At 34.8% G+C, this 12,411-nt stretch overlaps 2 protein-coding genes across 2 annotated transcripts; both read right to left on the bottom strand.

Moving 5' to 3' along the window:
* Nucleotides 1-1,694: 1,694 nt before the first annotated feature.
* Nucleotides 1,695-6,189, bottom strand: LOC148762887 (F-box only protein). The gene is made up of 2 exons (XM_088806851.1): nt 6,037-6,189; nt 1,695-1,961 (listed from the first exon to the last, which is right to left on the bottom strand). The coding sequence occupies exons 1-2, from the start codon at nt 6,187-6,189 to the stop codon at nt 1,842-1,844; spliced, it is 273 nt and encodes a 90-aa protein (XP_088662977.1). The 3' UTR covers nt 1,695-1,841.
* Nucleotides 6,190-6,803: 614 nt separating this feature from the next.
* On the bottom strand, nt 6,804-11,122 carry LOC148762888 (putative disease resistance protein RGA1). The gene is made up of 2 exons (XM_088806156.1): nt 8,301-11,122; nt 6,804-7,126 (listed from the first exon to the last, which is right to left on the bottom strand). The coding sequence occupies exon 1, from the start codon at nt 10,915-10,917 to the stop codon at nt 8,305-8,307; it is 2,613 nt and encodes an 870-aa protein (XP_088662282.1). The 5' UTR covers nt 10,918-11,122; the 3' UTR covers nt 6,804-7,126; nt 8,301-8,304.
* Nucleotides 11,123-12,411: the final 1,289 nt, after the last annotated feature.

Raw genomic sequence — 12,411 nt, forward strand, 5'->3', positions numbered from 1 at the left:
GAATATATCTCAGACAGGTATTTGATATACAAAGACATAAGTTTTATGACTTTTTCTCTTTGCTATTAATTATGAATTTGAAGTTGCTGGGCAAACTACACAGAAAAGAAGAAGGGCAAAACAATCCACATGTTATGCCACATGGCATGTTTCAACTTTCTTCTCTTTGGTTCCCTTTGCCAGTGCCAGTAGCCATGTTTTCTTTGGACAGACTGAGAGGTCGTTTTAAGCTTTCTGTATCCCTTGGGGGGAAAATCTTTTTTTTTTTTTTGGGTTTTTGAAGTTAAATTACAGTAAGAACCCTAATGTTATTTATTAAAAGAAAAAAAAAGAAAAAAAGAAGGGGGTGTTTTAGTTCAAATGATAGCCCACAAAACGCAATATAGTGAAGTTTATTGAAAATTGAAAGCATGGAGAATGCAATACCATAGATGGAGAACAATTGACTTTCGCCATAAAAGAATATATTATTAATGTGATCAAAGTTTTATTATATGTTACAAAAGAGAAAAGAGTGATACGTAAGATTTGAATCCCCTGGCAGATGAGTCCAAAACAACTGTCATTGCACATGGAGGTGGGATCAAAATGGCTGAGAAATGCAGAGGAACAAAAGGTAAGGATGTCAAGCCAAGACAAGATGTACTACCAGCCTATTGTGGAAAGCATGTTTGTTTACTCTTTGATTATTCCTTTGCCAGCCTCACCTCTTCCATATTGCACCTCTTCCCCCACACAAATAAGGCTTATCCTGAATAAGGCTGGCTACTGCTTCAAGGAATTAGTTTACATCCTTGTAAATGATTCCACTGCCTTCTGCATGTAGACCTTCCACCTTTTTCTTGTCAGGGCAAATCATTCTTGCTGTATTTCGACTGAGATGGGTTTTTAAAGTGACCTGTTTTCATGCAAAATTTGGCTTCTTCAACATATGTATCAGTCATTATGATTAGATAGATAGAACCCACATGGGATGAATGTTACTGGTTACCAGTTGATCCATTGAAGAAGACACAATGTGCCTGACAATAGAACCATCCGGATTTCTATGTTCGAAGATTGAGATGAAAAGATAGTCATTAAGATGCGGACAGGGGAGTAACAATCCATACATGACCCCTTTTGTTGCCATCCCTAGTCAAGGAAAAGCTTAAGGAAACTGCGCGGCACCCATGACGACTCTTCCTAGAAGGCCTCTTAATCAAACAAAAAATGGGTGTAAAAACGACAAACTAATTGATCCTGGGTTAAAGTTGCTAGGTTGTTTACAGATAAACTAAAAAGAAAGCAGTAAGCAGGCTAACGAAGTAATAAGAGGGCCAACTCCACCAGCTACAGATGATCATGTACTCGATGAAGAATTATTCAGATCTTTTCATGCATATTTTGCAGCTAAGCTCAATAGTTGACAGCTTTACTTTTTCAGAAAACTTAATACAATTCATTGGGAAGCCAAGTGCTGCATCACCAAAATTTCAGAACTTTTCCTCTTTTTACTTTTTACATAAAAAAAGAATCTAACCTGTGCCATGGAAAATTTACATTGTGGTACATTTAGGCCCGTGGCACACGCTGTCCTGCATCATTGACTATCACTTATTGGGCAGAGAACCACACATTTGCTAGATTTAGTGAAATTGAAGCTATACCAACCCCACAAAATAAATCCAGGAACCGAGAAAAAGGGACATAAATTAGATAGCCAATTCTCTCGTGATATATTAATGAAGGACAATACAAGGACAGTTACATTTATATCAAGAACAGAGGTATTCAGAAATATACAGATTTAATCTTCAGTGAAGATTCAGGTGATGAAGAGGGGTAGGGGAAATAACACATCAATCATCATCATAAGAGACATGGAAACTGGTAATGCAGCCTAAAGCCTCAGGGTCCTCAGCCCCACAGCAGTCATAGAACTTGGCAGCATACGGCGGATCATCAGGTCTCAATTCATAGTACCTTCAATCAATCCAAAGAGGTAAACAGTAACTAGAAAACATCTGCCCTTATGTCAGATAATTCAGGAAAATAGTAAAATGTGTTCAATTAACTTACAAGGAAACATTATGCCAAAAACAAGGGGAGATTTTCTAATCCGAATAATTTGGCTAACTACATAAACTTCATAAAACTTTATTGCTATAAGAGAGACATGCACATATGCAGGCACACTACAATATCTCCTCATGGCAAACAGTCTAGTATAGTCACAAACACAAGAAGTCAAGCACAATACCAAATTTTCTCATGGCAAACAATCCACATCTCTTTCTCGCTCAATCACATGTGAAATGTTTAGTCCAGTATATTTTCAATTGGAAAGGAGACACATGTACAAGCAAAGATATCTATTCTACAGTATGACACTGAATCACTTCTAGTCCATTATATATTCAATACAAAATATGAAGGAAAGATAACATTCTTCTTTATTGAGTAACCGTATTTTCGCATCAAATTTGAGACAAGCCCTTCTCCAATTGAACCTCAAAATCATTATCAGGGACTTCTAGACTAAAGACAGAAGACAGAGAAAGCTCTATCCTTGCCAAGCACCTATTCCTAAAACCAGGACTTCGATGGGAAGTTCTGACAACAACCTGTTAAAAATTACTTTTAGCTCACGTATACAGTTTTGAATTTCCATAGAGTCTCTCAACATTCATTTTTGAAAAAAAAATTATTTAATTCAGTATGATATAGTCAACATCTCCTCTTTTCTACTTCAGATATTAATCTCATTATAATCACTTCAAGCAATTAGCTCCACCATATTTAGTTCTGCAATCTCTCCCTCTCTACAATCACAGTCACACATATTGTAGAGTACCTCAACAACATGAAAGCAAGTTCAACTGCAATGCAAACTGTTACATTGATTCATTCTCATTACAGAACTGAGAAATGTAACTTTCTATAAAAGAGAGAGAGACAGAGAAAGAGAGAGAGAGAGAGAGAGAGAACATTTACCAAAATTGCGTCACAGAAGATTGTAGATTTGAATTTAAAAAAAAAAAAAGAAGAGGGAGACTGCATGAAACCTGAAAGCGTGTTTCATCACCAGCCATATTAAGTAAACATAAAAATATGTAGACATGGTCTTGCCAAAACTACAATCAGAAGTAGCAGGCTAGCAGCCGTGGGGATACACGAGATTAATGATTAGATTAAGAAAGCTGTCTGACATCCAAAGTTCTGAAAATGTCAGGGTGGACTCTTGGAGACATACGGAAAACACAATAGTTGAAGTAGCACTGATGAAGACCCATTTATTAACAAAAATCTTCAAGTCCTAGTGAAAGAGAGAATTGATCCTAGTATCTGTACAATCATTTAAAAACTTCACAAGCATGCTAGATGGCACCTTCTGGTAGTAGTTGTCTAAAGGTGGTCCATTAGTTTTTGCAACTATGGTGCTCTTGCTCATGTAGGTGAATGTGGTGGTAACTTTAGTCAGGATGTTTAAATGGTCGGACGGTATCAATCACCAAAAGGCAAAGCAAAATTTTGCTTAGAAGAAATACAAATCCAATCCATCCTAATCTAACATTTTGATTGCACGCTTACACTCTGTATGGAATGTAATGTACTAAGATGAACTTACTCATAAATGGCCAATGGAATTCATGAAAATAGTTAATAAACATAGTTGACTACACTATACTCATGTTACCATACAGCTTAGATATATCGCTTTTGCCAATCAGCTTGCTGATATCTTCTCTAAGGCACATCCACCAGGTTGTTTACATGACTTGGTTCTCAAACTCAACCCCGTTTCTATTTCACCATCTTGAGATAAAAAGGGCATGTTAATGCATGTAAAAATTTTGTACAATTTGTAGTCAACCATCTGTCACACTAAACCAAAAAACACTGTTTTTGAGTTGGTTTGGCATAAAAGCGTCCCGCTCACTACCTCACTTTTCTTCTGGAAAGCATTACAGAATGGATACCTATGGATAGCTGCATGAAGTCTAAGGGGTTTATGCTAGCTTCAAAATGTCAATGTTGCAACTCAGAAGAAACCTTAATGCATGTACTATGGCAGAGCCCTCTGGCACAACAGATTTGGAATCACTTCTCACAATTCTTTCACATCTCAATCATTCAACCACAAAATATTTGGCAGGTAGTATAGGCATGGTTTCACACAGGGGACTATACAAAGCAGGGTCATATACGAACTTTGATTCCTATCTTCATCTGTTGGTTCTTATGGGTGGAATGGAATGATGCTAAATACAGGCAACTAGGCATGTATTCCCAATGTGTCATATGGAGAATTATGAAGCTGTTGACACAACTTCATAAAGGTAACCAAATGGAGAAATGGCAATGGAAAGGTGATTTGCAAATAGCAAAACTGTGGAACATAGAATTCCCAATCCATTATTCTAAGCCCCCATAGATAATTAGATGGATAAAGAAAACTGTGGAACATAGAATTCCCAATCCATTATTCTAAGCCCCCACAAATAATTAGATGGATAAAACCATGGTTCAATGAAACAAAACTGAATGTGGATGGGAGCTCTAAATATGGCCAGGATGCCACAGGCAGTGGAGTAGCACGTGACCACACAGGTGAACTCCCTTTTGGCTTTTCGGAACACTTTGGTCCCCATAACTCTCTCAAAGCTGAATTACTTGCAATTGAGAGAGGATTCAGTTTATGTAGTGCACATAATTTGCCGACTATTTGGATTGAGATGGATGCCAAAGTAATAGTCAATATGATAAAGGACAGCAGTACAGGTTCCCATGACATCTGGTATGTCTTAGTATCTGTCTGCAAATATTTGCATCGTGTTTTCTATAGGATTTCTCATCTTCATCGTGAAGGTAACCAAGCCACAGACTTTCTATCAAATAGAGGTTATTTACATGAAGGACGTAGAGTATTCAACCAAGCTGAAGGCCAATTAGAAGGTATGCTCAAGTTAGATAGAATTAATCTCCCATATGTCAGAAGCAAATATATGTAAGGGAGTAGTACTCCTTATTTATTTTTTGTTTTTAGCATATCATGAAAGAGTAGTATTATTTTGCTCATGCTTGAACAAAAGATCTATAAGGAAAATAATACCTCTATTAGGACGATTTATTTTTATTTTTACTTTAAAATTATTTCTTGTAAAAAGGGTTGTATTACTTTTCTTACACATCCATCATTATGCAAGGAAAGTAGTACCTCTTTTAGGAATTCTTTCCCATATGTCACAGGTAATTCTGGAGGTAAGGTTTATATCCCCGCCATTATGTACTTAATTTTCATTTTAAGCAATAAAACATTAACAGCGTAGCTGGGCCCTGCGAGAATTTCCAACATAAAAAAAACATATTTATTAACTTGCCTTATTTGTATTCAATTGTTAGTGGTAAGAACCGCACTCATGCAACAGACACAAAAAGCAGAAATCCTAAGGAAATCTAAAGTAACTGAAAAACTAACCTACTCCTTCAATTGATTTATCAAAAACAAAGGAAATGATGGTGCTTGCTTACTAAGGACTTCGACTTAAAAGGTTCCTCATTAGACTGAGCTGAGTTCAATCATCATCCTACAATTTGTTGATTCTCATTTTTTAGAACCAATTCAAGCTCGGAAAGCTTGAAAGCAATCAATTGACAATTTATAGCCTAATTTCCAATAATATTTTTGATGAATTTTAAATAAAAATTTAGTAACAAAGCTAAAAGTAAAAAAAAAACTACACAATAGATAAAGAAGGGAGAAGTCATCAGTATTCAGCAGCAACTTTCATTCAAAAGAATCAAAAGGGAATACAAAATCATGAAAATAAGGAAATGGGTATGAATCATTTCTCAAGTACAAGCAGATAACAATTCAATTAAATAACATATAAATTATAAAAAGCATTCAAATTAGGCAAAAGGGTATCCAAAATCACCCCCACGCCCCCAGAAATTTTATTTTTTCTTTTAAAAGTGCAGTTCAAGCAGAAAGACTCGATTATAAACACAAAGAAAGACATATAGAAAGAGAGAAAGAAGCGGGACTGGGAGGTACCTCTTTTGGTCGTCATGACGACGACAAACAAAGAAAGAAGGGTGGAAACGGCAAGAAGCGGAAGTGTTAGAAGACGCAGTGTAGCTCTGCTTGCATCTCTTGCATATCTTTTCTGCTTCTTTTTCCATGTCTCTCTTCGTCTCTTCCATGGCCACGGCCTCTCTCTGCTTTACTTTTTCCCGGACTTGTATTTTTGTATCTGTGTGTCTCGGGCCCTCGGCCCACAGATTTTTATGTTTATTCTTTTTGCAATCCTCCTCTAAAATAGAAACCCGTCCTTCTTTTTTTTTTTTTTTTTAATAATTTTTACGTTTTTAATATAAAATAATATTTTAACAAATTAATTATTAAATTATTTTTTACAAATTAAAAAGTAAAATTTGAACTTAACTCTTTGTAACAAAGATAAAATATATCTCACTATTAAATCAAATTATCAAGTGCAAACTCATTTAAATTTTCAAATCAATATGATGTTTGCATGTTTTTAAGTTATCTAAAATCAATATATTGAAAAAATTAGACCTAACATGTATTTGATAATCTCAATTATTATCTCTTTTTTTATTTATATATCATACTTTTAGTATATGTACATAAATATTTACGTGTAAATCCTCTTTCATCTTCATTAAAAAAAGCATTAAAATATAATTCATCACATGCATTAGGTTTTTATTCATTCAATTTTCTTGTTTTTTTAGGAATTATAACCCTTAAAACAACAAAATATCAAGTAGAAGGCATTTAAGAATTAAAGAAGTTATTCTGGAGAAAAACTAAATATATATAAACATGGATCACCCAACCAAAACAAATTACAAACCAAATTTTGAATCCAAAGGCAATACATCAAGCCAACAAATTGAGAGTAGGGATTACATGAACAATCCAAAGCAAAGGAATTTAAGTACATAAACAAACATCAAATGTATATGTCCATAACACAAGTAGGGAGATAAAATACAAGCCAACAAGTAGGAGAAATGAGAAGCCAAGCCCAAGCACACCCCCTCCACTCTATTTCAGGGATTACAGCAACTGTACTTCCATCCAGTCCCAATACCAATAAAATGGAGATATGCCCTGCCACCCATTCACAAGCCAAATTAGGAAATTTCTCAAAATTAAATGTAACTTTTTCCAATTACTCTCACAAAAGAATGTTACTTTTTTTAACTTTTACCAGCTACTATTTGCTTCCATGGCTTTTTCATAAAATAACAGTGTCAAGGAAGTACTAGGCTACTAGCTAGTAAAAACTTCAATTAATATATTTCGATGAAAAATTAAAAGCAATACCCTTTAAAAAGCTATTCAAACAAGATAAATGTGAACATATTCTTTTTTTTTTATTATTCTGGGGAAGGGGGAATACTAATATCTTTTATTATTTAAAAATGAATATATATATATATATATATATTTAAGTTTTGAAAGTATATTTCGTGCTTCTTTCTTATAAAATGAAAACAATAAATAATAAAAGACCAACAACCACAAAAACAAATTCAAATGAAAATAAACACCGTCACAGCTTAAAGATTTTGTTTTTTTTTTGTCTTTTTGACTAGGAAAAGAATATTCGCACTCTCAACTTTTTAGTTAAAGGATAAATATGCTTCCTATTGATCCAATTGTTTAGATATTTAATTTTGTTTTAGTTTCTTGTGAAATAATAGTGATATTAATACCTACGCATGTAATAACGTAATCACTACTACTAAGCTGATCATACTAACTAGTTATGAATCTTAAATGAGATTTATAGACTAACAATACTGGCCCAAAATATAGAAGTTTTGTACAAAAAAAAATTGTAAAATTTAGAAGTTTTAAAAGTTTAAAAGCATATGGGATTGCTTCGTAACTCAAGTACATCGTGAAGTCAATCAATATGTAAATTGGATGGCAACACACCATGGTAATCTTTCATTGGACTTACATGTTTTTGATAAACCCCTATCTAGTATTCTTACTCTTTTATTTGAAGATATGTTTGGTGTTATTTGGTTAAGGATAATTTAGTTTTGATTTAAATTAATATATTTCTTTTTTTATAACAAAAAAAAAAACACTTTTATATATCATCTATCTGACATGTTCTAGAAAAAAAAAATGCCGTAAGTAAGTATTATTTACTCCATTTTCCATTTTATTGTTATTTCCTCTTACATTTCAAATAAAAAATATGAAACGGGGGAAAGCAAATTGCAAAAATGAAAACGAAGGAAGAAGAGAGAGAAATATTAGGCCTTACCGAATCATGGGGCTGATGATTGTTTAGATGAAACTTCATCACCGTCCAGATATATACGAGAGACATGAGCAATGTTGGGCCAATCCTCTCCGCCTTCCGGTTCGCATCTTTCACTCAAAACAGGACATTCTTGAATCGTCAAATGTTTGAGGCGCTGCATCTTTTCTGGCAGAGTTGATAATTTTGGGCAATCCATAATCTCAAGCTTTTCAAGTGATGTGAGATTGTGCCACTCTGATAAGGTTGTGAGGTTCTCACATTCTGCAATAAATAGGCACTTTAAAGTGTTGGCAGATCGTTGTAGAAGCCACTGGGGTAGAGCCTCCAGCTTTGGTAACGGTCCAAGGATCACTAATTTTAGAAGACACAAACTACTACCCACGAGGTAGTCTTGATTATCATCTTCTTTCTCTTTGAATCCCAGTGTCATATTCAGATCAAGCTTTACACAATCCCCAATTACTAGAGTATGTAATGCAGTTAGATATTTCAAACCGTACGGCAGTGATATCAAGTTTCGGCAACCAGATATACCTAGTAATTGAAGTGATGTGAGGTTCTCAATCCCTTCAAACAAATATTCCAGATTTTTACAGTCTTGGATAAACAAATATCGAAGAGATTTCAAGCATTCTAATCCACGTAGAAGCTTTTGTTTTGTAGTTATTGTCAAAGCTCTAAGACTGGTTAAGTATCCCATATCTCTAGGCAACTCTTCAAGTTTGTCACAACCATCAAGATATAGGGTTTGCAAATTTTGCAACTTACAGATGGAGTTCGGAAGTTTCTTGATGCTGTGATTGTTGGTTAGGTCGAGATACCTTAAATGCTTCAAATCCCCAATCCTTTTGGGTAATACCTCGAGATTAGATCTTTTGAAATCAAGCACCCGTAAATGTTGGAACCTCTTGAGGCATGCTTCAATAAAGGATTTGTTGCTAGGACCTATGTTCGTATCTGTACACCTAAATGAGCGCCAATGTCCTACTTTATTAAGTAATTTGAAGTCACTTTCTTCAGGAGAATCACAGTTAGTAAGGCACAAATGTCGAACTCCTTGGGCAATATTTTGCTCGGAAAGATTTATTGTACAACACTCATTTTTTGCTACTGATAGTGCAAGATCATGTAAAAGATCATGCATTTTAAATGCAATAAAATCAAGGCCATACTCATAATCTTGGAAAAAACACCTTGACAGTAGATCGTTCAAATACTGCCTCCCAATATCCTCCAGATCTTCATTTTTTTTGGAGGGCCGAATAAGACCATGAGCCATCCAAAATTGAACTGTGTCGACTTCATCAAATCCATAATCCTTTGGAAAGAGTGAACAATAAGCAAAGCATTGCTTTAGATGAGGAGGCAGTTGATCATAACTTAGTTTTAAAACAGAAAATATTTCATTTTCTTTTTCCATTAATTCCCACATCTCACTATCTTTCAATCGATTCCACTCACCTTCTGAAAATTTGGAGAAAAGTAAACTCCCCAATGTCTTCACAACCAAAGGAACCCCTTTGCATTTTCTAACAATTTCTTCCCCAATTTTTACAAGGTTCGGATGTCGCTTCTCTTCTCCTTCCTTGAATGCAAATTTGAGAAACAAAGATAAAGATTGGTCATAAGGAAGACCTTCCAAATTGTGCGGAGGGATTGTGCCGACCATCTTTCCAACTTGGTTACTGCGAGTGGTGACCACAATTTTGCTTCCGTTAGCTCCTCCCACTAACAATTGTTTCAGTTCTTGCCATTTTCTATTATCCTCATTCCACACATCATCTAAAATGAGTAAATACTTTTTACCATTCAAACAATGACGTAAAACCCTCTGTAATTGCTCCAAATCCATGTTACCAAGGTCTCCATCACCCTCCTTTCCAGCTTTAATAATTTTCAGAACTAATCGTTTCAGATCAAAATCATCTGAAACACACACCCACATTGTCAACCCAAAATGCCCATCTACCCTTCCATCATTGAACACCAATTTCGCAAGGGCGGTCTTCCCAAGACCTCCGATTCCAACTATGGGAAGGACGGAAATGTCTTCCTCATCAGCTGGATCTTGCATTAACATTTTTATGATTCTCTCTTTCTCTTCATCTCTGCCAATGACCTCCGATGCCTGCACAAAGGAGTGGGTCTCCCTGTCCAAGCGCACCACATGCCCAGGGCCATCATGTCTCTCAATGAGATGAAAATTATTTTTCAAAGCAGCAATCTCAACGAATCTCTCAGTAACTTTTTTAATCTTATGTGCCAACTTAAACCGAAAAGCAAGTGGGTTTGAGCTTGAAAAGAAATGACTTACCTTCTTTCCGATGCTCCTCTGTTTCACAACTTGCTTCCGCAGTGCTTCGATTTCAAATTCATCCAACACATCATCTGCATCATAACAGGCATCCCTAAGCTCTTGAAGCCAAACCCGCAGCTGATTGTCATGAGCCTGTTTTTCTTCAGCATCTAAAAGCACGGCTTTGATGGTAGTTAAGGTCGTCTTAAGCTTTGCAAGGTCACTCTGGACACCCCAAGCTAGGCGAATTTCTTGATATGCAATATTGGCTAGTTTTGAAAGGACATTTTCAGCAATGTTAAATGCGAAGGATTCAGCCATTATTGGAGGGGGGAAATTGTGCTATGCCTTCTGCTGATGAGGTTTATTGATAGAATTAAACAAGGAAGTGTAAAAGAAAGAAAGAAACTGTTGGAGAGGAAGAGAATTTCTACGAAATGATGTCTGTTTCAGCCCACCATTTTCGACCAATAATGCAGGTCGAACACAAAGGAACGAAGCAGCTAGGAAAAGAGAAAGGAAGTGAGAAAGATGCAAGGAAAATTAGACGTTGACCTCGAAAAGAGAACGGAGCAATTGGGTGTGGTCCTGCCACGTGCAAACTCATGTTAATTAAATACTGAAATATATTTTCAGAAAAATTAAATACTAAAATACAACAATTTGCCATACAACTTGCATCGTTGCAATAAAAAAGGGGAGGACTTCTGTGCTATCAAGCTGTGTTTGGGATTTGATGGGCCAAAACTATAATGGGCTTCAATCAATAAAAATGGATTAGTTGTTTTAAATGCATGCAAAATAGGAGTTCAAATGAATTAATAAAAAAATGATAACGTAATTAGTAAGTTTAAATGAAACATCATCATTATTCTAGACAATGTTCATAAGTATTTGCTCAAAAGTTTGTGGTGTCAAAAGTTCTATTTGAAACATATCAAAACAAGTATTAAGTATGCAAGAGATGTACTATTTAGTTGAGTATCAATAAACTCATAGTTCAGTATCTAATTATTGAAAATCTTTTCTTTCCTAAGAATAATTACTATGTATTTGTTTTGGGTCACATCCTTGACATATGATTAACAATCAAAAACATGTTAATGAACTTTTGTAGAGAATTCAAATAAGAAAAATACTTCAAATATTCTTCCAAATTTATTGGTTAAAACAGCACATTTAAGATTGTAAAATAAGTGAATAATTGTAAAAACAGAAGTTCATCCAATTGTCTAAATCAGAATTGCTGAAGAGTCTGATTGATCTGTTTGTTGTTACTCACCTTGTCAAAGTAATCGATGAGCTTGGTTTTATTTTTATTTTATTTTTTATTTTATTCATGACTTAAAATTTATTATTTGATTTATGAATATAACGTTCAAATGATACATTTATAAAATACATAATATAAATCTCAATAAACATTATTTTTTATTATCTATTCTATTAGTGTAACTTGCAATTCTCTCGCCTAAAGAGTTACTCATAAAAGCTTGCCTTTGCAAGCATCAAACAAATCTCATTAGATAATTATTTGTGAATAAATTTTTTTTTATATAATATAGACCCTATTTATTAAAAAAAAGTCATTTTATCAAGAACGTCCATTAAACCCTCTCATTTTATTGATGGGTCTCCTTGTCCAAGCGTACAACATGCCTAGGGCCATCATGACTCTCGATGGGATGAAAATTATTTTTCAAGGCAGCAATCTCAACGAATCTCTCAGTAACTTTTTTAATCTTTGCATCATAAAAGGCAATAATGCAGGTCGCGACCGCAAAGGAAAGAAGCAGTTGGGAGAAGAGAAAGAAA

The sequence above is a fragment of the Theobroma cacao genome, chromosome 5 (genome assembly GCF_053813885.1).
Source record: "Theobroma cacao isolate CCN51 chromosome 5, ASM5381388v1, whole genome shotgun sequence".
Classification (NCBI taxonomy): domain Eukaryota; kingdom Viridiplantae; phylum Streptophyta; class Magnoliopsida; order Malvales; family Malvaceae; genus Theobroma; species Theobroma cacao.